General features: G+C 38.1%; 1 protein-coding gene across 1 annotated transcript; it reads left to right on the top strand.

The window, feature by feature from the left end:
- Positions 1 to 338: 338 nt before the first annotated feature.
- LOC127569231 (serine/threonine-protein phosphatase 2A catalytic subunit alpha isoform) lies at positions 339 to 18,742 on the top strand. The gene is made up of 7 exons (XM_052013661.1): positions 339 to 698; positions 11,632 to 11,841; positions 13,453 to 13,626; positions 13,980 to 14,069; positions 14,163 to 14,324; positions 15,108 to 15,226; positions 16,032 to 18,742. The coding sequence occupies exons 1-7, from the start codon at positions 597 to 599 to the stop codon at positions 16,102 to 16,104; spliced, it is 930 nt and encodes a 309-aa protein (XP_051869621.1). The 5' UTR covers positions 339 to 596; the 3' UTR covers positions 16,105 to 18,742.
- The last annotated feature ends 7,212 nt before the right edge of the window (positions 18,743 to 25,954 follow it).

Below are 25,954 nucleotides of genomic sequence, written 5' to 3'. Positions count from 1 at the left end.
ATAAATATTTCGTTATCTATATAGTGTTTTTCACATTCCTTTCGTGATGTTTTAAAGCTGAAGTTCAGTCACAGTTACAAGGTAGAAACGCACACTAACCTAACCCTGAGGAAATTCAACCGAGGACGAGGCTTTTGGAATCCCTTCTCAAGAAACACCACCGTTCTCACAGCGAAGGGATTTCCCCCGAAATATCTATACGTGGACGGGTAAAAGGTTTGAAGAGCGTTGGCACCGATGCCGGCTGTTGGAATGCAGTCAGTGCACGAATTGCCGCCCTCCGTCCGGAAACCAGGGGACGGCCGAGGCTGAGGGCGCCTGCGCGGTGATGTCACTGCAGGCGAACGGCCATTTTCTTGGCCGGGGAGCTGGAGCCGGAGAGGGATCGGGCTTCGAAGGGCAGTGCTGCCACTCCAGCTCAACACGTAGACCCTCTCCGACTGGGTGTTTTTTAAGAAAAAATAAACATAAAATTTGTTTTTAAGTAGAAGTAGGGGGGGGACGGGGCAATCTTCTTTGCGGGTTTTCTGTCTCTGTGTGTGTGTGTGTGAATCGGTCGTCCCGCTGCGAGCCGGCGGCGAGCGCGTCGTTGAGCGATGGACGAGAAGGCGTTCACCAAGGAGCTGGACCAGTGGATCGAGCAGCTGAACGACTGCAAGCAGCTGACCGAGAGCCAAGTGAAGACGCTGTGCGAGAAGGTGAGGGCGGCGCGGGTGGGTTGCCTTTCCCACGGCCGGGCCTTGTTACTGGCGTGTCTCCGCCCCCCGCTTCCCTCCCGGGGTGGCCTAGTCCCCGAGCCTCCCACAAATGTCGGGCCGCTCTGGCAAGCGAAGCCCAGGCGGCTCTCCGGCAGTTCCTTTGTAATGTTTCGGTCGAGGGTTCTTTTTTAAAACGCTGCCATCCGTCCCCTCGAAGGAGTGAGAACATTTTGTTTACCGCTGCCGATCGAGAGCCGGCATTTGTGTGCGGCGTATATCAAACCTTTCAAGTGTGCACCTAAGATGGCGCCTTCCGGGCTGCCGTTCTCGCGGCTGCAACCCACCGCCCTGAGCAGCAGCATAACAACTGCAAATAGATCTCGGTGTCATTCTCTCCTCACCCGCCCATCAGCAAAAACATACCACTGTATGATTATATTTTGTCCGTAACGTTTTGTGATTTAAAGGTGTGATCCTGACGTATTATTTGGACGTCTTCTAAATTTGACATGCACGTCTGTTGCTTGCCCAGTAGTTAATCTCAGTGTTTATTTGGGTCTGTGTTTAATATATTGGTGTGAGATTACTTGAAAGTATAACGGGGAACAGGGAGAAAGAAACAGCAGTTGTGCTGAATAACTGTTGTATAACAAGATCAGAATTGCATGAAACATTTTGAATTGTTGCTGAAAAGAATTTGGATCTTTTAGTGCACTTAATATCTACTTAAAATATTGCTGTACTTCTCAAATATGTAGTCTTGAAATAATCGGACAGAATTAGCTGCTGCTTGGGCCATCAAGGACTTTGCCACAAGGGGTCGGGGGGGGGGGGGGGGCTAGCGTGGAACAGTGCCAGAGGATGTAGTTTGGTAGGTGCTATACTATTGCCACCTATGCTGCATGTTTGTGTTTTGGTGAAAGGACTCCAGCATTGTGAGGAGGTGGGGTGTTGTTGGTGAAGAATGCGTATGGCATACTTGCCTTCATTGGTCAGGGCATAGAACAAGGTTTGGGCATGGAACAAGGTTGGGACATAACATTGCAACACTGGTTAGACAGCATTTGAAGGATTGTGCGCGTTTCTGGTTGGAAGGATATGGTTGGGCTGAAGAGAGTGCAGAGGAGATTCACCAGAACGTTGCCTTGATTGGAGGGCTTTAGTTGTGAGGAGAGGTTGGTAGGTCGGGTTTGTTTTCCCAGAGCGAAGGAGGCTGAAGGAATGCATAAAATTGAGAGGGGTAGGGTAGATGGCATCTTTTTCCCATGGTGTTGGGGTCTCAAAAAGGAGGACATAAGTTTGTGGAAGAAACGAGTTTTAGAGAGGATTTGAGGTGAATGTTTTCAACACAGTGATTGATATATGGAACTTGTTGTCAGAACAGGTAATTGGAGTCAGATACAGTCACTACATTTAAGATACTTGTATAAGCACTTAAATAGACAAGGTATAGAGACCTAATGTGGGAAAATGGAATTAGTTTAGTGGGGCCAAAAGTTCAGCATGGACGTGGTGGGCTGAAGGGCCTGTTTCTGTGCTGTACAACTCTGACTCCATAAATTTGCAGATCCTTGTAAAGGTGTTACTTGATTATAGAAAGTTCGCATGAATTTGTGCACAAATTTTATGTTTTTTTTAATCAAGTAACAGAGGTGGTCAGTGGAAGAAGTGTGATTTATGTGAACTCCCAAAAGTCTTTTGGTAAGGTGCCACTTAATGGAATTGTCATTAAGGTTGATGGTTGTGGAATAAGATTGTCTTTAGCACCATGGAGTGAGATTTGGCTAAGTAACAGGAAACAGTAGTGTGAAAGGTTTTTTGGACTGGAGGGAAATGTATGATGGAGTTCCCTGTGGATTGCCACCAAGACCACAACATTCTTTAATATATTGCTGACTTGGGTGTTCAAGGAACAGTTTTCAAACTTGCAAATGATACAGAATTTGGTGGCATAATAAACGTTGGGGAAGGTAATGATAGAAATTCAGAGATGTAGAATGGCTGGACAGATGGCAGTTAAAACCTAATGCTTAAGAAATGTGAAGTGTTGCATTTTGGTAGGAGGAATGAGAAGAGGCAAAATAAGCTTGAGGGCACAGTCCTAAAGAATACAAGGATAAAGATTTCTGGCGATATGTACTTTGTATAGAGAGTATCGAGGAAGGTTAAAATGCTTTCTTTAAAGAAAGCATATCCCAATATCTGTAGTGTACTGGTCTTTATTTATAAAGAGCACATGAGCAAGGAAGTCACTATGAACTTATATAAAACACTGGTTCAGCCCCTGCTGAACTCAGTCATAAAGTCGTACACCAACTCATCCATGTTGATCAAAATTCCCATCTGAGCTAGTCCCATTTGCCTGTATTTGGCCCATATCCCTCTAAACCTTTCCTATCCATGTACCTGTCCAAGTGCCTTTTACATATTGTTAATGTGCCTGCTTCAACCACTTTGGCAGCTCATTCCATATACTGGCCACCCTCTTGGTGAAAAGTTGCCCCTCAGGCTCCTATGAAATCTCTCTCCTCTCACCTTAAACCTATGCCCTCTAGTTCTTGACCCCCAAACCTGGGAAAAAAGACTGCACATTGACTCTATGCCCCTCATGATTTTGTATACCTCTAAGATCACCCCTCATTCTCCTATGCTCCAATGGGGGGAAAAATCCCAACCCACTCAACCTCTCTGCATAACTCAGTCCCTCAAGTCCTGGCAACATCCTTGTAAATCTCCTCTACACAAGTTACAGCCTATCTTTCCTATAGCAGGGTAACCAAAACTCAACACGCTATTCCAAAGGTGGCCATACCAACATCTTGTACAACTGCAATAGAACATCCCAACCTCTATACTCAATGCACTGAAGTGCTCTATCCTATCCTTAAGGAATGAATTAAAGCCTTGGGATGCAGAGGAGATCTACAAAAATGGTTCCAGGCTTGAGGGACTTAAGTTATGTGGATAAACTAGAGAAGCTGGGTGACAGTTCTTGGTACATTGGTCACAAGGAGATCCAATGAAGGATGGTATGGACAGAGTAGTTGAGAAGAAATTATTCCCATCGATGGGTCAGAAACTAGGGGAAGGAGATTTCAAGAAACATGAGAAAAGACACTTTTTACACTGGTTAAGGTCTGGAATGCGCTGCAAATGGTAGTGATGGAGCAGCATTAACTGTAGCTTTCAAAAGGGACTGAAGTATCTGAAGGAACAATTTGCAGGGCAGGGGAGTGGGATTAGTTGTTTTGCTCTTGTAGAGCTGGTATGGAATCAATGGGCTGAAGACTCCTTTTTGTGCTATAACCATTGTTATTTCTGGTTTTTTGTTTGTCATTTTGGATATATCTGAGATTCACAAACTGATATATTTTTGGAATTACATAATTGCTTTTAAAGGAGGGTGTGTTTTTAAAAACGGCTTGACGTCATTGAAGAATAAAATGCACATGTTTGCATTTTCAGTGTATTGTTCTGTTTCCAACTATACTTTAAATGACTTCACTATTCAGCTATTTTGTCTTGCAATATTTTAGCTGCGTGGATCATGTTTTTAATTGATACTCACCTTTCTTTTATAAAATGTCACGTGGAGATATCTGCCATTTAATCTGAATAATAGTATGTCTTCTGGCATTGATCTCCATTTCTATTTGATTTTGAGTTTGGCTGAAGAATGCAAAAATTGTTCGTGTTATTTTTCAAAAGGTTAAAATTACCAAGTGTTTTTAAGTACCTTAAGTAGGCTGTATGTCAACATAAAAGGAAAATGCTGAATGTTGGAAATCTAAAACAAAGTATTGGGAATAATCAGATCAGGCAGCACCAGTGGAAGGAGAAACAAGCAGGGAATTGACCTAAAATGTTGATGATTCTTTCCACACTGCTGTCTAATCTGAATGTTCCTAACATTTTCTTTTTATATATATATAAATTTGTTGATTATGTCTTATGATGTCACTTTTATGTAAATATAACTGCCAGTGTTTGTATGAATGCTTATTCTGGCGTCTTTGGGGTATTTTGATAGACTCCAGGGAATGCTTAAATATTTAATGATACTTGAGGTATTTAGCTTGCAATTACTTTCAATAGCTTTTTTTTTCCATTTTGGGGACAATTACATCCAGCCACAGAACAGTTAGTTATCACTACTTCTGATTTTAAAATAGTGACATTTCTTGATGTTCTGGTTTGAGCCCAAGACTGTCTCATGGCTGGCTAAAATGTGTGCTGAAGTAAGGATCATACTTAACAATGGATTCATTATAGTATAGTCAGGCTGCCTTGTGCTTGGTTATGTAGTATTTTTCCATTCCTGATTTTTTTCCCCATGGATACTAGGTCAATCTACGTGCAAGAATGAGGATAATGCATGACCTGGCATTACTGCTTAGCTTATCGAATGGTGACATGGTATCAAGCCATCCAGATGAGGGCCTCTTTGGTCTGTTGTGTCCTGTATTGCAACAGTGACTACATTGCAAAAGTATTTCAGTTATAACTCACTTTAGTACATATAATGAAAGACACTATAAATACAAGTCTTTGTTAGCTATTCTCAGCTTGATTGGTGATATGGATCAACAACTTGCCATGATATTTAACTGGGTTATGGAGAAATCTGTCACATTATTGATGGCACATTAACTTTGAGTTGAAAGGGGGAAAATGTTGTGAAAGAGAAATCAAAACCACACCTAAATAAATCTTTTGGGTGGTGATGTAGAAGTTTTATTTGGATACAGGATGCTAGTAAGATTGAAGATGTTAGATGAAGGAAGATGGGCTGAGAAATTGAACTACAAAAGAAGACCACTTTTTTGATGGAGATATTCAGATATTGTGTTGAGCCATGGAAAACGTGTACTGAACATTTGATCTGAAGGAAATTGTTGCAAGTATATAGAGTCCGACAGCCAAAAGAGAAATTAATGTTAGACTGATTAGAGCTTATTAGTTTGAATGTTCCACCATTGTAATTGGGTTATTAAAATAAAAAACTAATGCTTGGCAAAAATGCAAAAAATAAATCAAGCTATAATTGCATTTTTATGATACATTGTGCAGAAAATCCTCTGTTTTGTAGTCGAGCCTGGTGAAGGCTATCACGTTGTATGTAGACTGCCACTTGAAAATAATCTAAATAGGTATAATTTAATGGTGCAAGAGACCACTTAGTGAACAAACATACCGCTAATGTTGCTGTGAAGAACTTCATTGTAGAAGTGGCTGATACTTAGAAAGTGGTTCGGGCAAAGAAAAACAATTTAAAATGTGATGGGGGAAATAAATATCAAATGAGTTTTTAAGGTCAGGTGATGTTATCATGAATGCATTTGGAAGTTTTAAGTGGGAAAAACGTACAGAAATTTTTGAAAGTTATTGTTTAAAAAAAAATCCTGATTCAAACAATATATTATTTAACAGTATTAGCCTACTGTATGTAAGATTGTTTTTTGTAATCCCAACACTATGCTACCACTCTAAAGATTGATGTTTGAAGATTGGCTGTATATCATTTTGTGAAAACTTGCCATTTAAGATTTCAGTTAGGCTCATTGTCTTCAAAGAAGGAAACTAAGCCTTGATTTGGCTTGTTGTAGTATTTTGATTATAGAAAGTATTTTTCAGATTTGGTTTTTAAAGCTATTTCTTTGATGCTGTGGTTGTTGGAACTGGAGTAATAGCTCACACTTTGAATGTTTGGGTAATGTATGAATATTTAATGATTCTTTATTCTTTGTCAAAAATTTGTCATGAATAATGTTCCCAGCATTAAACTGAATAGTTATTAAGTGACATGGATAGAAGAGGGAATGAGAAGGTAAAGCTAAAAAGTATGTTTTTGTGTATAATGCTGAACAGACATTAAGTGTTTTTGGCATTGTTTTTAATTTTTTAAAAACAATTTAAAAAAAATTTTTGATTTCCATAAATCCCTGTTTGATGGGGAGGTGAGGGTGTGGCTGTTTTCATCTATGTGAAATTGGATGAGGTAATTCATTGCAAATTGTTTTGTGGTATCCTGAGATGCTTGATTTGGATCTATTTGTGTATTCTGTATCCATCTCCCTCTAATAACAGAACAAATGGAGTTAAATGTTGGAATGCGTCAATATCAGGTTACCGTAACTCCAGGTTAAATATTGTGGGGTTGTAATAAATTTAGATAGCTGTATGTGTGTAACACCAGGACTACTGTAATAGAACATAGAACGGTACAGCACAATACAGGCTCTTCGGCTCACAATGTTGTGCCGACCTTTAAACCTCGCCTAAGACTATCTACCCCCTTCCTCCCACATAACCCTCTATTTTAAATTCCTCCATATGCTTATCTAGCAATCTCTTGAATTTGACCAATGTACCTGCCTCCACCACCGCCCCAGGCAGTGCATTCCATGCCCCAACCACACTCTGGGGGGGGAAACCTTCCTCTTGAACTTCCCACCCATTACTTTAAAGCCATGCCCTGCTGTTCATGTAATGAACTGTTTTGGATGAGTGTATGCTTTAAGGTCCACACGATTTGGTGGCTGTGATTTAAATATATTAAAAAATCTTGCTCTTTATGCTTTTGCCTTTGGAATAGGTTTATCTTTCATTTTCTGACTAATCTAAGAAGTAATCCTAGAAGTAATAAGTGGTAAATACATTTAGTAATGCACTTGATCTCTTACGGTTTTCATTTTGTAGACTATACATCTGAAGTTTTCCAAAAGAGTGATCTGTTAGACTTGTCTTTTTATCCTATTTGATCAATTGAGGCCATGACTAGCTTTGTGACCTACAAAAGAATACCATTAAGTCACTGGAATAAATTTTGAGGTTATAGTGTCACTTTAAGATGTAATCAAGAAACTATTTAAATAAGACAGTTATTTGCACAATTGTGGATTAAGCATGGATTTAATTGCAAGATTTTTTTCCTTTGTTTAGGTTGCGGGGATATAAGGGTTTGACTGATTCAAGGGGAATGATGATAAGATAAGCTATCTTTATTAATCACGTGACATTGAAACACATAGTGAAATGCATCTTTTGCGTAGAGTGTTCTGGGGGCAGCTCGCAAGTGTCGCCACGCTTCCAGCGCCAGCATAGCATGCCCACAACTTCCTAACCCGTACGTCTTTGGAAAGTGGGAGGAAACCCACGCAGACACGGAGAATGTACAAATTCCTTACAGTGGCTAGAATTGAACCCGGGTTGCTGGTGCTGTAGTAGTGTTGTGCTAACCACGACACTACCATGCTTGCTCTAGAGGTTATGAAGTCTCCTTTGCCAAATTGTGGGATAAATTTGGAAAGCGAATTGCAGATGTTGTAAGTCAAAAATAAAAACAGACACAAGGTCAGGCAGCAACTGTGGATGGAAAAATGGAATTAACATTTCAGGTCATTCATCAGAAGCACTGAATCTATGCGGATACTGCCAGTCTTCTGGGATTAATTTGGTTGGATTTTTACTTGGTTGAGAAAAGTGTATTTCATTTCGTTGCATGGTTGAAGATTGTCAAAACCTGTGTTAAAATAATTAGAGGCTGATGTTGCTCCCTGTGCTTTTCTTGTCATGTGGTGAAGATCATGTCCTCTGCCTCTGGTTGAACAGAATCCACACTGATTCAGAAAGCAGCTCTTCACCCATTGGGAGTAGGCAGTTGAGAAGGACCCTGGCAATAAAATTTCTTGTGGATAGCAGGGGGACCACTCTGTAGTGACATCTGTTTTCTTTCCTGAAAATGTTTGTGATTACAACATCTGAGGTCCACTGGAACGTGACTTTCCGAAATGTGGATGATGAGGCTGTGAATTTCTGACTGAAGTCTGCTGTGTGATAGGGTTGTGTTCTTGCATTTTCCTCCAGGTGTTCCGGCTTCCTCCTACATTCCAAAGATGTACAGGGTAGGAAGTTTTGGGCATGCTGTGTTGGCGCTGGAAGTGCGGCAGCACTTGTGGGCTGCCCCCAGAACACTACACAAAAGATGTATTTCACTGTGTGTTTCGATGTACATGTGACTAATAAAGATATCAAAGTCACGGCTAAGGAGGTCTCCAAAATTTTCCTTCCACCCTGGGTTGACTACATCTGCTACTGATAAGTTAACCCTATTTTTAGCTCTCAGTGGGCTGGGGCATTGGGTGTCAGGGCTGTTGATGGCTCTTTCAGCATTAGCATGTGTCTGCTGATGAGTTGCTTAGCATGCTGCACTCTCTGCATCCACTCCCTGTTCTTCTCCTCCTCCCCCCCCTGCCCCCCAAATTCATCGTAGAAATTCAGCATCATCTTATGCTTTGTCTGTAATGATATACAAATGATAGTAACTAATGGTGTGCAACAGAACCATTCTCAGCAAACACCAGTGTCAAACAAAAGTGTGTCATTACCCCAACACTTAATCCTTTAGCTATGGTTTTGCATCTCCCCTCTTGACGAACATCCTTGAGTGATCATCAGAAATAACGGGAAGCTAAACAATCTATAATGACTACACACCAGATTCAAGGTTACCCAGACCTCTGTGGCTGGACTGTAGTGTGCAGACAGTGCTTGCCTCTGTGTACACTCAGGCCAAGCTCCAAAGCATCACTGACACTCTCGCTGAAGAGGTTAGGCTGGACACTCAACATTTGCAAGACCAGAGTCTTCTGCCGATCTGCCCTTGTACATTGTCCTCTGACAATGAACGTTCATGATGAAACCCTGGAAAATATGGACCACTTCTTATATCTAGGTAGCAATCTCTCAGTGGAGGTAGACATTCATGGTGAAATTAAGTGTTTCATCACAGCCTTCGGGCAAAGTTTATTTGAAGATCTACATCTCTGACCTAACATACAACTAACTGATGGTCTCATGGGCAGCAGTAATTCCTCCTGTGCTTGTGCTTCTACACCAACAGCAGCCATCTCAAGGCACTGGAAAAATAAGCCAATGCAGTCCATGTAAAATCCTCCTTCCAAATTCACTGAAAGGACAAGTGAACCAAAATCAGTGTCCTCTCCCAGGCCAACTTCCCCAATATCCTCAAGGTAGAGGAGCATACAGAATTGTATTGAGGACGTCAATTCCATGCTTAAGCAATGGAGGGAGCAGACCACCTCATGAACTACTGACCTGTCAGCCCCACCTGTGGAAGAGTTCTGGGGTTCCCACATTGGTTTTAGTAGCCACCACAGAACCCATAAAACTGGAGTGCAAGTAAGTCATCTGAGTCCTAATTCACTGTCTAAGAATAAGATTTAAATAATTTCAACATTTTGGGAGTGTGGTCATTTTGGGTTGTGCTGAGAACTGGTTTTGCAGATTCTTGCATTGTAGATATCATTGGATGTTTTTGAAAATGTATATTCCTGGTTGTTACATGCGGTTTCGAGTGATTTTATATTCCCAGTGATTTATTATCGGCTTGCACTTTTACTTTGTACTTTTCTGTAGGTTACTTTGCCAAACTGTTTTAAAAATTAGTTGCATTCCATATCTACAACCTTGCATTCATCATATATGTTTGACCTTGTAGCTATATGACATTATCTTGGGTGATTTGCAAAAATGTTGTCATCTCTGAAAATGAGTTAAAGTTGAGAAATGGTCCCTCAGAGTGAAACATAATAAGAGGCTCTTTCCATTTAAAAAAATCTTTAGAAAGCCCTTAGTTTATAGGCAGCATGTTTAAGCTCTGGTCGGGGAATGCAGACTCGCGTGAATTGTTCAGGAGCAGTATGGGGCTGTTTTGGCTAAATTGTAATGATAACCAGCGTGTAGATCTTCTGAGTTGGTATGGGTCTCTGTTCAAAAGAAAAAAGCTATCTGCATAACTTTCTATAAACCATGAAAGGGCTGGATTTCCCAGGACTCGTCTTCTAGTATTGGAGATATCACAGTCAATTTAAAAAAAAAAGTGAGCGTCAGGTTCAGACACAAATTAATTTTACTCCCAAATCAAATCAGCTATCCAATATGTGATTTCATTAAAGTTGTACATTTTGATTTTGTAATTTTAACCAGCATTGAAGCTTAATGTTCATGAGTTTAGATGGTTTTAAATTTGTTATATTTAAAAATATTTGAAGGTCATATGACAGTTTTATACATCATAAGAAAAGAATGGGTGAACAGAGGTAACCTAGCAATGGAATTCTCATGAGCTGTGTGAGGGCGAATGATGTATTTTAACACATCAGAATAAATATTTGAACTAAAATAGAAATTGCTCGAAATACAGGTCAGACAACTACGAACATAGAAATGAGTTCTCAAGGCATTGACCTACTCTCTTTTGAGAGTATTTCTAGTGTCTGTTTCAGATTTGAACATCTGCAGTATTCTGTTTTTCCATACTTGAATGCTGTTTAGTGAGGTTTAATAGATGTGCCCTTCTTGAAATGCCTACTTTCCAGGCCTCTCCCACAACTTCTCCTGTAACTAACTGCTGCTAAAATTCATGCCCATTGGGAAAAAACTTCCCAACACTTCATAATTGTAGCAGGGGTTACCTTTTGAGTCAATGATGTAGCACATGAACATGATTCTAATTATTCTTTGCCATTTGGTAATGGTAGTGCAAACTATCAGTAGAACTTTTATCCTTACAGCTAATATCTGAGTGTCCATCTTATTTCTGTGGATTATGTTAAAGTAGATTCATGCATATCAGATTAAACTCGGTCAAATATATGTTCATGAACACCTTAATTTGTGTCTCAGCGTTTCCTCTAATCACACTTGAGCTAACGCTTTGTTTCTTGTTATTGACAATAAGAACATTTGGAAAAAGGACAAAATAATGGTAGCTTATTTTAATATTTATCATTTAACTGATCATTTTGTGTTTCTTGTTGGATGCTAAATATTTTAAAATCAGTACCTACATTGTCCTATTTAGTGTCATCAATATCTTTTGAACTAATTTCTTTATTTTGTTCTTGTTTAGGCTAAAGAAATTTTGACAAAAGAATCAAATGTGCAGGAGGTCCGATGTCCTGTTACCGTCTGCGGCGATGTCCATGGGCAATTTCATGACCTCATGGAACTTTTTAGAATTGGAGGCAAATCACCAGACACAAACTATCTTTTTATGGGAGATTATGTTGACCGAGGTTATTATTCAGTTGAAACAGTCACACTCCTTGTAGCTCTTAAGGTATCCATTTTTATTTGCAAAGTATTAAAATTCTAACATTTTCTAGAAAATTCTGATTACTTTTTTGTAAGATGTGCTGAAAATTTTGCACTTTATATCAAGTCATTAGCATTAATTCAGCTTGTTGCCTATTAAAATGAAAAATAACACCATTTTGTAGCATTTGTAGAAAACTGCTCTTTCCTTGCATTGAAATTGTGAAGTAGAGTTTTAGTATTCTAATTTCAGTAAATAGAGGAAGATAGTATATGCAATCTATACATTCCAGCAACAAGCCATTCAGCCCTTACAAGTGGATGCTCAACTCAGCGCTAATATATCAGGTGTTTAATTTGGCTGTCTATCGACACTTTACTACATTGTGTCAAAGGATGGCCTGACAATAGGATATTAGAATCTCTGCATGGTGGTTCAGCTGACCTCTTGACAGCTGTCTCATCAGATTGCCTACCTTGAAAGAGAGAGAGGGCTATTTGTCTAGGATTGCCCTAAAAAGCTGCATGGGATTCTGTGTGATACAAGCTGTTCCCAAGGACACCTGTTTAGGCAAATATTATTTGTTAGAAAACCATCAATGTGGTGAAAGGTGCCCTGACATTTGCTGATATCTCAGAGCAAAGTGTTAGACATGACTAAATGCTAAATCATGCCCCTTGGCCATCAGATTTCCAAATGGTCCATGAACACTACCTCATTATTCCTCTTTTGCACTATTTATTTATTTTTGTAACTTATAGTAATTTTTGTTTTGCACTGTACTGCTGCTGCAAAACAATAAATTTCATGACATATGTCTGTGTTAATAAATCTGATTCTGAAACTGGCAAGCACTAAGGTCCAGGGCTATGTGCTGAGGGACATGCTGAAGAACGATATAGTCATTGCAAAGGCTATATGGGGAAAGACTACAATTTAAGGCCCATTTTGAAACTGCACTCTAATCTGTTGGCAATCTCTGGTTTTCAAAAAAAACCATGAGCTATTTGCTTGAGGTTGTATGTAAGTGATAACTGATGTAATTGTTAAGCATTGGAATACCATAAAGTGATGAAAGTGAGTTGAATGTTCAGTTGGTTTATTATTGTCAAATGTACTGAGGTACAGTGGAAAATCTTGTTTTGCATGCCATCCACTCATTTGAATGTTGAATATTGCATTCATTTGAATTTTTTTATGGATAAAGTATATTTTAGGGAACAAAATCAATGTTTACCTAATCCGTCAGCTAGAATATTTTAAGTAAGGTTGATCGCCATATCAATGTAGCTTCTAAATAATGGAGGATAGACTGTCATCATAATAAAACTGCCTTCTAATGTCTGCCTTGAGAAATTTCTAGCTGCATTTCTGCAGATGCTGAAAACTACAGTAACCAACTAGTTACTTCAATCTAATGTGCAAGTCTGGTTTCAGTTTGGATTTAGTAATTTTAGTAGCTAAGTTTTGTTAACATTGGTCTTTTGGGGAATTAACTGTTTAATTGTCAAAATTATAGTTGTAAAAATCAGTGTACTGAGTTTGCTTGTTTATTAAACTATAGGAATTAAACGCACTTGTTTTACTGAGGAGGATGAGCCAATGTGGCTTTGCTCATATGTGATTTTGTTTCAGGTACGTTATCGTGAACGTATCACAATACTTCGAGGGAATCACGAGAGCAGACAAATCACACAAGTGTATGGCTTCTATGATGAATGTTTAAGAAAATATGGAAATGCCAATGTGTGGAAATATTTTACAGATCTCTTTGATTATCTTCCGCTCACTGCCTTGGTAGATGGCCAGGTGAGTAGTTTTTAATGCTGATGTAACCCAGGGCTAGGCAAGTCTATTTGTATAATGGTGGTTATAGGGCACAAGTAAATGCTTTAGAACTAGTGATTAAATAACCAGTTGTGAATGGAAAAAATGATTCAAGATGTGTGTTACCTCTATTTTCAAAAGATGCCAAATGATAGCATACAATAGTATGTGGATTCCAATCTTGTCTTTTTGCAACACTTAAAAATTAGTTGCCTTGATATTTGACAGTGTATGCTTAATTAATAACAACCCTCTTGTGGTGTTAATTTCTGAAAGCTAAGATAAACTTTCAAGCTGACTCTTATCTTAAATTGTTGCTATGTTTTCTCTCTTAGATCTTCTGTCTCCATGGAGGTCTTTCTCCTTCCATAGATACACTGGATCACATCCGAGCACTTGATCGCCTTCAGGAGGTTCCACATGAGGTATGCTTTCAGAGTTGGTATAAGTATTTACTGCCTAAATATCTAATGAATCACTTCGTTCTCATGGGTTTGTTTTCTTCTTGTGTTTTTTAGGGTCCAATGTGTGACTTGTTATGGTCAGATCCAGATGACCGTGGAGGCTGGGGTATATCCCCCAGAGGTGCTGGTTACACCTTTGGTCAGGATATTTCTGAGACTTTTAACCATGCAAATGGCCTTACTTTGGTCTCGCGAGCACATCAGCTGGTTATGGAGGTAAAATGATATTGAAGGTTTTCCCTTGAAAATAGCTAATTATTTTGTATTAACAGATTATACTCACAATTTGAAATCCAAATTGACTTGATCATTAACTGTACCCAGCAGCTTCCAAACAGCCAGGGACATAAAATGCATACAATGTAATAGACAATTTCAAATCACCCAAGTAAAATTCGTTCCATTAACTCTTACCTTTTGAACTTTACTTTTGAACTTATTTCATTAAACTATGTACATAGCTAATTTGTAGGTGTTCATTTAAAAATTAATGTCAGAATTGCAGGTTTTTGTGGCATTTTGTTGGCAGTGGGGAGGGAAGAAAAAGAGGTCTCTGCTTTTGTATGGAGTGACCCTCAGAAGGAATGGGAACCTATGATCATTCACATGTGGAAATGACAAGCAGGAAAGTGAAAACAGTTTCTCTATCACTCAGTTGATGGAGCATCATGTAGAGGCACTTTCTCCTGCAGGACCATTCTAACTTCTGTTTAGGTCATCCCCATCTGGCAAGATTAAATATAATCTATAAAAGGACATGCTGTTCATAATTATTCTACAAATCTTTACACAGTTTCCTTGAGCCCTTGTTCGTAAATCACCAAACTGCCATCTTTATAGTTGGGAATTAGTTATAGCTTTGAACTTTTCCCAAAGCCACTGATTCACCTGTTGCATGTAGGGACAATTCTCATGTTATTTAGCAAGCAACCTGTGTAATGACCTATTTCTGTCTTTTTGACCAGAATGTTCTATTAATGGTGCCATTTTTGTTAATAGGGTTACAACTGGTGCCATGATCGCAACGTAGTGACCATTTTCAGTGCTCCAAACTACTGTTATCGTTGTGGTAATCAAGCTGCAATAATGGAACTTGATGACACCCTTAAATATTCTTTGTAAGTGATGCATATTGCTGTATAAGGACTCTTGTAGTCAATAATATTGCTTTTTATTTTAAATGCTTCTGTTAATTGGTAAGATGTGATATATTGTAAACTGCATGCGAGATTTACTGAGTCCTGGATGAGAGCTGAACAAATGTACCATTTTGCAATTCTCAAATTGTGACCAACTAACCCAAAGTAAATCAGTGATTATTTTTTCAGTATTAATTGTTAATTCAAATCTATTACTGTTTACCATGGAGTGCTCCAAGTTGACCTAACACCACTTTAGTGTTATCTTGAATTTTTGTTGCTGATGTTTTTATTGATCGGCAAGCATAATAGCAAAAGTTCTGGTATGTTACATGGAGCTGTAAATCGTAAATCTGTTTTCCTGTTCTCCCATGTCCCTCTGGAACAAAGCATTTATTATTTGCCTTTAGTGAAGGTAGATTTGTCCATTTTGGTGAAACATTTCCATTTTTATAGGCCATTCTTAATTTTCCACTTGAGTCCTGAGCTAATGACACTTAATCATTTGAATGGCTTGAAATTGATGGCATTGGTTTTAAGAATGCATTTCTTTAAATGTATATACAAATCTATGGATGAAAAGGATAAAAGAATTGTATTTTCTAAGATGGCTTGTTCCTTAACTTTAATCTGTTTAAAATATTATGTGCCTCCAGATTATTTCTTTTCTGACCAGTTAAATGGTATTTGATTAGTATCCTTTTCAGACTTCTGTGGCAATTGATTTTAAGATGTGCTCAACACCTACATATTTGATAAAATTGTTCCTTTCCTACTTCCACAGCCTGCAGTTTGATCCAGCACCTCGCAGAGGTGAACCACATGTTACTCGTCGCACCCCAGATTACTTCCTGTAAAATCTTATGTACAGTATTGCCATGAATTAAAAGTTGGCCTGACAATTGGAAGAGCAACAGTAACTTCAAATTACAAGCGAGGATCTCAAACATTCAGAACCCTTCTGTCGTCACGGACCAAAAGACGTGCCATAATAAATACAAACCTCAGTCTGCAAACATCACATTGTTCTACTTGAGCACCTGTTCATCAATGCATGCTGATGTGTGAAAATTATGGGTTGAGAACCGTGGTTTGAGCCTAGTTTGTAGTTACTTTTGCTTTTTCAGAGATTGCAGAGATAAAGATGTAAACATTAAAACCTGCACCTCGTGATAATTCATTTAGCTATAGCATACCAAGCATGACTTGTAGATAAACGATAGCAGTAAACAATCAATGGAGCTTAAAAGAACATTTTAAAATACAACGGCCTCTATTTGTGTGAGTACTGAAATTTTGTTTCAGGGAATACTGATTAATTTAATTTGTCTCTACTGTTTCCCATGTATTTTTCATAATGTCTAAATCAAATAAGTTGTATGGAACAAAACTTTCCTTTTAAAGAATCGTGGCAGATGTCTGCTATGTTGTTTTCCATAAAATTATGAACCAAGAATTGAAATACTTCATATTTTAAATGTATCGGGATGGAAGACATAATGATGCCTTTATGTAAAATGGTTACACTAACATTTGAGTTGTGTATCAAAGGCTCCAGGTTAAAATAATAAAGACTGAAATTACTCGTACAGGATATGTTTTTGCATTTAAGAGGAGCCAAATGGCCAATTTGCATCTCTTCAGTTTCCCAATAAAATGTGATTAGAAATGAGGAAAATGCATAACATGGCATAAAAGTATCCAGCATAAAGTTACATAAATTCACTGCTCATTGACTACTATAATTGCTCTTGCATGTGTTGTAATTAGTTTTGAAGCACCAAGACCGTAGTCAGTATTATATAGTTCTTCATGGTTTTCTAAAACCAGTCCTTCAGTTTTCCTGGCAGTAATTTATAAAAGTTATTGTCCTGTCTTTCAAGACAACAATAGTCACTTATTTAAATTTAGCTAAATCCTGCACCATCCAATTTCAACAAAATGCGTAATCTAACTTCAATTAAAATGTTTGTCTCTGTTTTTGTAGCTATGCTGTGTTTGGGTTTAGTTCTTCTGGACCCATTTGTTCTGCTTGATAATCCAGTTGTTGGGACCATTGAGGTGCCATATTGGTTTGGTACTGTCTTGCGATTTTATAAATGGCTGCCATAATATTTGATTCAATGTGTGTCTTGATCATTTTATGGACATGGGTGCTCTTGTGTGTGAGAATTCTGGCTTTATTTAAAAAAAAAGGGAGAGCCAGAAGAGGAAGAAAGTATACATGGAAGGGTTTAATGAAGAGGAATGGGTGAGGGTTTTTGTGGGGCACTTGTTGGTCTTGGCTTAATTTCTGAGCTGTAAATATCTGGTTTATGAAGTCAAAATCGAAGCAATGACCTAGTTCTCTTGCAATGTGGAAAAGTTGGAATCAACCGATTCACACAAAGTGCTTGTTTGTTTACAGATATCTGTAATCACTTATTAAAATAGTTTAGTTCCATATTAATGCATGAAGAAAATGAGTTTCTGAGGATTCTGTTTCATCAATTAGTCTAAGAATAGCACGGAGAAGAAAAAAAATTGCAAGAGAGAATTGCATGATTCAATAAGGTTGCTGGTATAGCCACATAAACTTGAAGAATCCGCAGTGAAATATTTGTCCTGTCTTGGTGTCCTATAAAGTTCAGGTCCTTGATTTATTTGTTTTATTGCTTATCTATACTTTATATAAATGACAACAGAACTATTGAAAACTTTCATGTTCTGAAGGCACAAAATTGTACCAGACCAATATGTTGAATTTTAACCTCATTCTCTCCAGGGTAAACATGCAAGTGATGTTTTATCCACATTATCGCATTGCAGATGAGGGAACAGTTTGAACATTCTGTGAATACAGGAATTGCATATCCACTCTTGCTCTTCATGGGGAGCAGCATTTACCTATATTGGAAACGAGATAATTTGAGATGTGCAAAACCAGAACTCTGAGGGTGAACACTGGACAGAAACTATTGGGTCCCCGGGGTGGACTTGGAGAGTTACGAACCACCTATGCTCTGTGCATTGTATCCTAGAATTATGAACTTTGTTAACATTAACTTTCTTATGCAACTCTGGACATGGCTGGTTTAGTTACTGTCACTGGTTGAATGTAAACTGAAACCATCCTTGTCTTTGATCAGGCCATTTGATTGGTACATTCTTCAGTTCTTGTAAGTGAATGATGTGCCTCTAAACTTGTGTTCTGGTAGCTTAGCCAACTCCAATAGAGATACATTCCAGTTATAATGTATTTATGTATTAAATTTATTGTCTCCATGTAATCTTTATTATAAAGATGAATTCATATATAATACCTTTTTACTTGGAGTTGTGCATTGTCATTATAACAAATTTTCATAAGCTTTACCAGAATGGCAAGTGTAAGTTAGTTGCTTTTCAATATGGTGGCCATCCCTTTTACAGCATTTGATAGTGATAATTTACAGTTCATTTTTTGTGGGACTATATATCTGAAATTTGTTGAACCAATAAAAATAGACTAAAGTTCTTGTGTGTTCATTGTAATTTGGTTGGTTAGTTACTGCATGTCATTGTGAGGATCAGCAAGCTAACGTGAGAGATTGGAGACCAGTATTCATTTCTAGTATGTATGTCTAGGTGAAATGCGGGATCTGGTTCATTTGCCAAGAATAATTGAGCAGAACAAATTGATGAGACTTCCTCCTAAACTACTACTAATTCTCAAAAGCACTTACATTGCTGGAAAATTGTGTGTTACTTTAAAATTCTATGCTAGGATCTATGATGTCACAACAACATGGATATAAGCTGAATTTTTTTTTTAAAAAAGCATAAATTAGTTTGCATCCAGATACACAAGCATCCATTGCATGTGAAGTTTTAAGCTGCAAGGAAGTTAGCTACTTTGATTGCCAGATTACTTTAAAGGTTCCATTATACCTTGAGATGGGTGGCTGGACAGTTTTGCTTTAAGTTTAAATTTAAAATTGGTTTAAATTCTATAGGTATGGCGAGTGAATTGCATCAATTGTGTTTGGTTCTTACAGAAGTCACCTTACCAGAAAGAACTGCAACAATGGGATTGTTAAATGATTATCAAGGACGTATCATTTTTAAAAATAGCACACCATTGTTCAACTATAAATGCAAAATGATAATTGTGACCATTATTATATTGGTCATTGTTTACCTGCAAAATACAGGTGTGTCATGCTTTAAATTAGTCATGGTGTTGATTGAGGAACTGATGGTAAAAGATCATATTACATCAAGCTTTATCACCTGGGTATCTTTTGAACATTCTTGTAGTAGTAGTATTTAGGAGAATGGACCAATTGCTTTGCAAAGAAGGTTGCCTTGTAAAGTTGTCATTACATTTTCCTGATTCTATTTTGGAAGGGGGGGTGGTGTTTGGAAATCAGCTTGATTTAAAGATTGCCCTCTTAAATCTAGCCACAGTGAAGAGGTTGATATCATTTACAGTTTTGCACCATGGGATATTAAGACATTCCATTTATCAATAATTTTGGAATAATGCATTCATGATGGGGAGAAGAAACAGATTAAAGTAAAAAGATTAGTTTGGTATCTGATTTTAAAAAGTAGAAATCAATTTTACCTTGAACAAACCTTTATCAAAATCATTTCAAAATAAGCTGGAGGTAAACAGCTAAACTTCTGTTTAGTAGTGCAAGCTTGTTGAGTCTATTTCCATGCAGAAGAATTACGATTCTGAATAACTTTTAAGTTACAATTTTCCACATTAATGCAAATGGCTAAGACCACACTTTCTGGTATATCAATATTATCCTAAAAATGTGAAACTCAGTCTCTTGCCTTGACAGCAGGAATTTTAAGTACCATTTAAAAAAAACATTGTCTTTAGCAGAGGGAAACAAGTTGGAGGATTTGGCAAACTTTCAAGAAGGCACCTTATTTCTTTGTATAATTATAGTGCATGTAACTTCAGTCTCAACATTGCACCTGATATATTAATCATCCCAATCTTGGACTGTTCTGTTAGTGCTCTAATTCAGCAAATTTGGCAATAATACAGAAGCTGTGGGCTTGCTGTTGAATTAGTTTCTGTGTTACCACCAAGTTTCAGTAAAACTTCTGGAATATAATGCCCAAAAATGAAAGCATTACAATAGCAGTGGCACAGCTAATGGAGCTACTGGTTCAATGCTGACCTTGGGGTGCTGTCTGTGGTATTTGTGCATTCTCCCTGTGACTGTTGGGTGCTCTGGTTTCCTTCCACATCCCAAAGACCTGCTGGTTGGTAGGTTAACTGGCCACTAAGTCGTTGCTAGTGTGCAGGTGGGTGGTAGAATCTGGGGGGAGTTGATGAGAATGTAGGGAGAATAATAAAAAGTAATTTAATATAGGATTATTACAAAGGATTAATGAATGGTGGATTAAAAAATTAATTTGTACTATATATCACTATGACTTACAATTGTCATATGAAACAACTACAGGCAGGTATCACTTAATTAACACAGTTTGCTTACAAATTTTTGCTTAATTAAATGGTTTTCAGGAGCAGAACTCTTCTAATTCAAAGAATGTTTTTATGTACTTAAAATGTTGGAGGAATTTGGGTCAGGCAGCATCTATGGAGGAATAGTTGACATTTCTGGTCGAGGCCCTTCATCAGGACTGGAAAGGGAGGCAGAAGCCAGAATGAGGAGGTCAGGGAGGGGAGGAGCACAGGCTGGCAGGTGATAGGTGAGTCCAGGTGAGAGGGGGAAGATAGTTGGGTGGGGGAGATGAAAGGGAGTGATGTAAGAAGCTGAGAGGTGATGGGGAGAAGAGGCAAAGGGCTGAAGAAGTAGGAATCCAGTAGGAGAGGACAATAGACCATGAAATAAAGGGAAGGAGGTGGGGAATAGATGGGCAGGTCTTGGGGGAGGGGAAAGATGGCATGAGGGGGCCACAGGAATGAGGGAAAACAGGGAAGGGGGGAAAAGAGGGGAGGGGTTACTGGAAGTTGGAGAAATTGATTTTGAGATCATCAGGTTGGAGACCACCAAGGCAGAATATGAGGTGGTATTCCTCCAGCCTGTGTCTGGCCCCCTCCAGCATTTTGTTTGTTGCTCCAGATTCCAGCATCTGCAAAATCTCTTGTGTCTCCATTACTTATAACAACTATTCAGTTTTCTTCCAATCCTTATGAAAGTGCTATTGACATAAAAGTATTCGAACCTCAATTTGTATCCAGAAACTTAAATTCATAGTCCTTACTCTGGGACAAAATGCTTAACTTTAAGTATGTATTAAGTGTCTTTATTTCATATTTTACAAACTCCAGCTATATTTTTAGTTATAGTTATAATTGCATATACATATCTATATTTGTAGCTGCAGCTAAATATATACCCTGTATCTGATTATATATAAAGATCTTAATTCCTTTAACGGTCAAAAATTATTTTTAGGCAATGATAACGTTTAGGTGAAAAGTTTTTTTTTCTGTAGACAGTAACTTGAACTTAATCATTGAAGAATACATGATTAAGAGGAGACTTCATTATGTGATGAATACTGTACAAATATTAGGATGTTAATTGACACATCTACATCTGAGTTTATAGCAAGACTTAAGATTAGATTATTTTTCTCCCATTGTTTTGTCAATACAGAAATAATGACAACAAACAGCCCACTTGTCTGATATTTAATTTCAATTATCAAGAATAGTGAGTCTAATTCTCATGTCTCTGTCCCATTTTATTTCAATGGCTACTTGTTAATTGTCGTGGTGCTAGCTTCAATCATAACAAGTAGCAGAAATGTCCCAAGTCCTTTGACAAGAGCATTATCAAAGAAAACTGTGACTATGTACATGGGGAGATGTCGGGGCAAAGGACCAAAGGCTTGACTGGAGGTAGATTTTAGAAGGAAGAAAGGGGTATGATGGCATGGTGGTTTAGGGAAAAAAAATTCCAGAGCTGGGTATTTTGGCTGTTGAAACAGTCACCAATAATGCAGCAATTAAGTCAGAGATGCAATTAAGTCTTTCAATGGAGAGCATATAGAAATGGCGACATATAAGAAAGGTTTTGTAAACATGGGAATCACAAACTCCATTTGGGATTCATCTTTTTTTTACAAACCACATTGTTTATATCTACTCTCCAGTATCTTATTCTAAATACCTAAAATAAATTCAGAAACACAAATTCGGAGCAGCACGTGATTTTTTTTCAGAATTCCAGCATCCATAGGTATTTGAATTTCTTTCATTTTTATCAAATTACCTGTAACCTCAAGTAATGAAAACAGTTGTAGTTTTTAATGTCTTTCTATTTTATACCAGGTTGAAAAAAGATGATGAAAAAGAAAATAGGGCAAACGAGAGAATGTGAGAACAAAGACAGTAAAGGCTAAAAGGGAACCTTGAAGCCATTTATAGGCATATGAGAATAGTAATTGGGTGGTAAAGAGGAAATGCAGAGACGTGAAGAGAAAAACACATGGAAAGCAATTGGCAAAAGGAGAAGAAGAGAAGCACATGGAGAGTAGCAGGTAAAGGGTGAGAGTGTTTTTAGGAAAGGGAGGGAGATGGGATAGAAAGGTAACTCGCATCTGAGTGAGAGAACATAAGAAATAGAAGGAATTGGTATTTTGATCCCTTGCGCAGCTCCACTATTTAATACACCCATGGCAGATCTGGTCTCCTGCACTAACCCCATATCACTTGATTCCCTTAATATTTAAAAATCTATTGATTGACTAAGCATCAACAGCTCTCATGGGTAGAAAATTCCAAGGAATTCATTGCCTTCTGGATGAAGAAATTGCTTCTTATTAACGCTGCATGCATGTTTGAGACCATGGCTCCTGATTCTAGACACTCCAGCTTGACAGAGCATAACTCTGTATCTAGTCTATTGAGCCCTTTAAGAATTTTGTAAGTTTCAATGAGATCATCTAAAGGAAGTAAGTGCCTAGTCTATCTAATCTCGCCAGGGCCTCAAGAAACTCAAACAGATTTGTCAAATGTGATTTCTATTTCATTCATCCAAATTGACTCTGCCCAACTGTATCATTTTTTTAAGTGCTCTGTTATCACTTCTTTAATAATTGATTCCAGTATTTTGCCTATTACTGATGCCAAGTTAAACACTTGGTAGTTTCTGATTTTCACTTTCCATCCTTTCTGAACACTGGGTTTACATTTACTCCCAATCTGCGGAAACTCATCTAAAATCTACCAAGATACAAGACTGCAGATGCTGGAATCTTGAGCAAAAAAGGAACCCAGTGTGTCAAACAGCATCTCTAGAGGCAAAGGATGGTCGATGTTTTGGTTCAAGACCCTGCATCAGGATTGAGAGTAGATGGAAGATAGCAGGTATAAAGAGGAGACTGGGAGGGGTGAGATGGGCTGGCGGGTGATAGGTGGAACTAGGTAAGGTGGAACGCTACCTGCTGGACTGATGAAAGAAGACTCTGTTACAGCTTTAAAATAGCCATTAGATAGGTACTTGAGGGAAAATAATCTGCAGGATATGGGAAAAGGACCAGGAAATCTGACCAAATGATTGCTTGACAAGGACTTGATGGGCTGAATGGCTTCAATGAATATTCACTACAGCCTTTCTAACAATTTAATCTTCTAAAATGGTTTAACTTTCTAAAATGTGGAGACAAAACCTGCATGCAATATGTCTGGTATTGCTAAGACTTTTATATAGCCTCATCATTTCTACTTGACTTTTATTTTGTTTTTACCACTTGTAGTAAAATGTAGTAGGCCATTAGCTTTTATTGTGATCTTAACCACCTGTGCTGCTGCATTTAGTGCCTCATGAATCTAAAGCCCCTCTGGACCTCTAAATGTAATCATTCATACATAATTTATTTTTCCACCAAAATGGGCCAGGTCATATTTAGTGTCATTGAATTTTATCTGCAAGTTTATGCTTAATCTGCTAAATTTTGCTTATTCCACTATTTAATAAACGTCTTCTTCCTTTTATCTTCAATTATTTGTAATGTCCCCTATTTGATTACTGAAACCAATTTTAGACACTATTCCCTCTAGCTCTGTATCCAAATCATTGATAGACACAGTCTACTGAACCTATAGCGCAAAGTAGCAGTTGCCTATTCTGAAGGCCTACCCTTTACCCCTATTTCTTTACTTCTAACCTGTTTTTAATTTGATGCCCTTATTAATCAAGAACCTATCAACCTCCACTTTAAATATACCCAATGACTTCGGCTCCACAGGTGTCTATGGCAATGAATTCCACAGATTCACCACCCTCCAGCTAAAGCAATTCCTCCTCATCTCTGTTCTAAAGGGACGTCTTTCTATTGTTACGGACTCAGTGAAAGTCCCTTTAAGATAGAGAATGTGTGTGTATGTGTGTGTGGGGCGTGCTTACGTCAATAGAAGATAAAGGACATAATGATGTTGTTGAAGAAGTTAGAAGAAGGAGAGAAGAGAGAAAGAAGGGAGAGAGACACCAGCCTGCTAGTTTTCTCTATCGATGGATAAGAAACAATAACTGTGTCTGCCACTGAAATCCATGTATGGAAGTTGGAAGTAATCCGGTGGAGTTCACTTTATTGCTGACCTGTAGAAGGAAACAGGTATTTATGTGTGGACGACCACGATTCGGATGCTTTTCGGGGTGAGGAAGTCACTACCGAGTAAACACTGAAGTGTCGCTGGGGTTCCATCGTGGAACATTTGGATTTCGTATTTACTCTCTCTATGTTTTTCTACGTCTACGTCTTCAGACAACAGTGGTTGTTGAAGAAGCCCTTGCTCATGTTTCACCTTATGGCTTGCGGAACTGAACTTTAAGAACCATTCCGGAACTGGGAGTTTTGGACTTTGTCACACACACATGAAGAGTTTAGTTTTGGGGTTAACGTTCAAGGTTTAACATTTTTGAATTCTAACATACTAACATTTTTACTTTTATTTTACGTATTATCATAAGTAGTGATTAATAAAATAGTTTTAAACTCTGAATCATGCTCAGTGTGTTTCTTTTGTTGCTGGTTCGTGACACTATTCTGAGGCTGTGTCCTCTGGTCCTAGACTCTCCCACTACTGGAAACATCCCCTCCAGGTCCACTCTATCCAGGTCTTTCAATATTCGGTAAGTTTCAATGAGATCACCTCTCATCCTTCTGAACTCCATCGAGTACAGGCCCAGAGCCATCAAATGTTCCTCAAGAATTAACCCTTTCTTTCCCAGGCTCATTCTTGTAAATCTCTGGATCCTCTCCAATGCCAGCACATCCTTCCTTAGATATGGGGCCCAAAACTGCTCACAATACTCCAAATGTGGTCTGACCAACACCTTATAAAGCCTCAGCATTTACATCCTTGCTTTTATATTCTAATCCTCTCAAAATGAATGCTAACATTGCAATCCATATTTACACTGCCAAATTCTATTATTATTTTCAAAATTAATAGATGTTTGATAATTTTTTGAGGCTGTAACTACCAGAATAGATGAATGTGAACTATTGGATGTAGTGTATTTCGATTTTCAGAAGCTCTTCAATAAGGTGCAATACATGAGATTAGGTTCCTATTCCCTAAAAATTATTAGGACAAGTGATCTTATTGAAATGTGGAAAATTATTACATGGATTGACAAGGTTAGATGCAGGGATGGTTTCCCCTCACTGGAATTCCTAGAAGAGATTTTTTTTTTCCACCCAGATGGTACTGAATCTTTGGAATTCTCAACCCAAGAGGAT

Source organism: Pristis pectinata, chromosome 4 (genome assembly GCF_009764475.1).
Source record: "Pristis pectinata isolate sPriPec2 chromosome 4, sPriPec2.1.pri, whole genome shotgun sequence".
In the NCBI taxonomy this organism is placed as follows: Eukaryota; Metazoa; Chordata; class Chondrichthyes; order Rhinopristiformes; family Pristidae; genus Pristis; species Pristis pectinata.
This window is presented reverse-complemented; position numbering and strand designations above follow the sequence as displayed.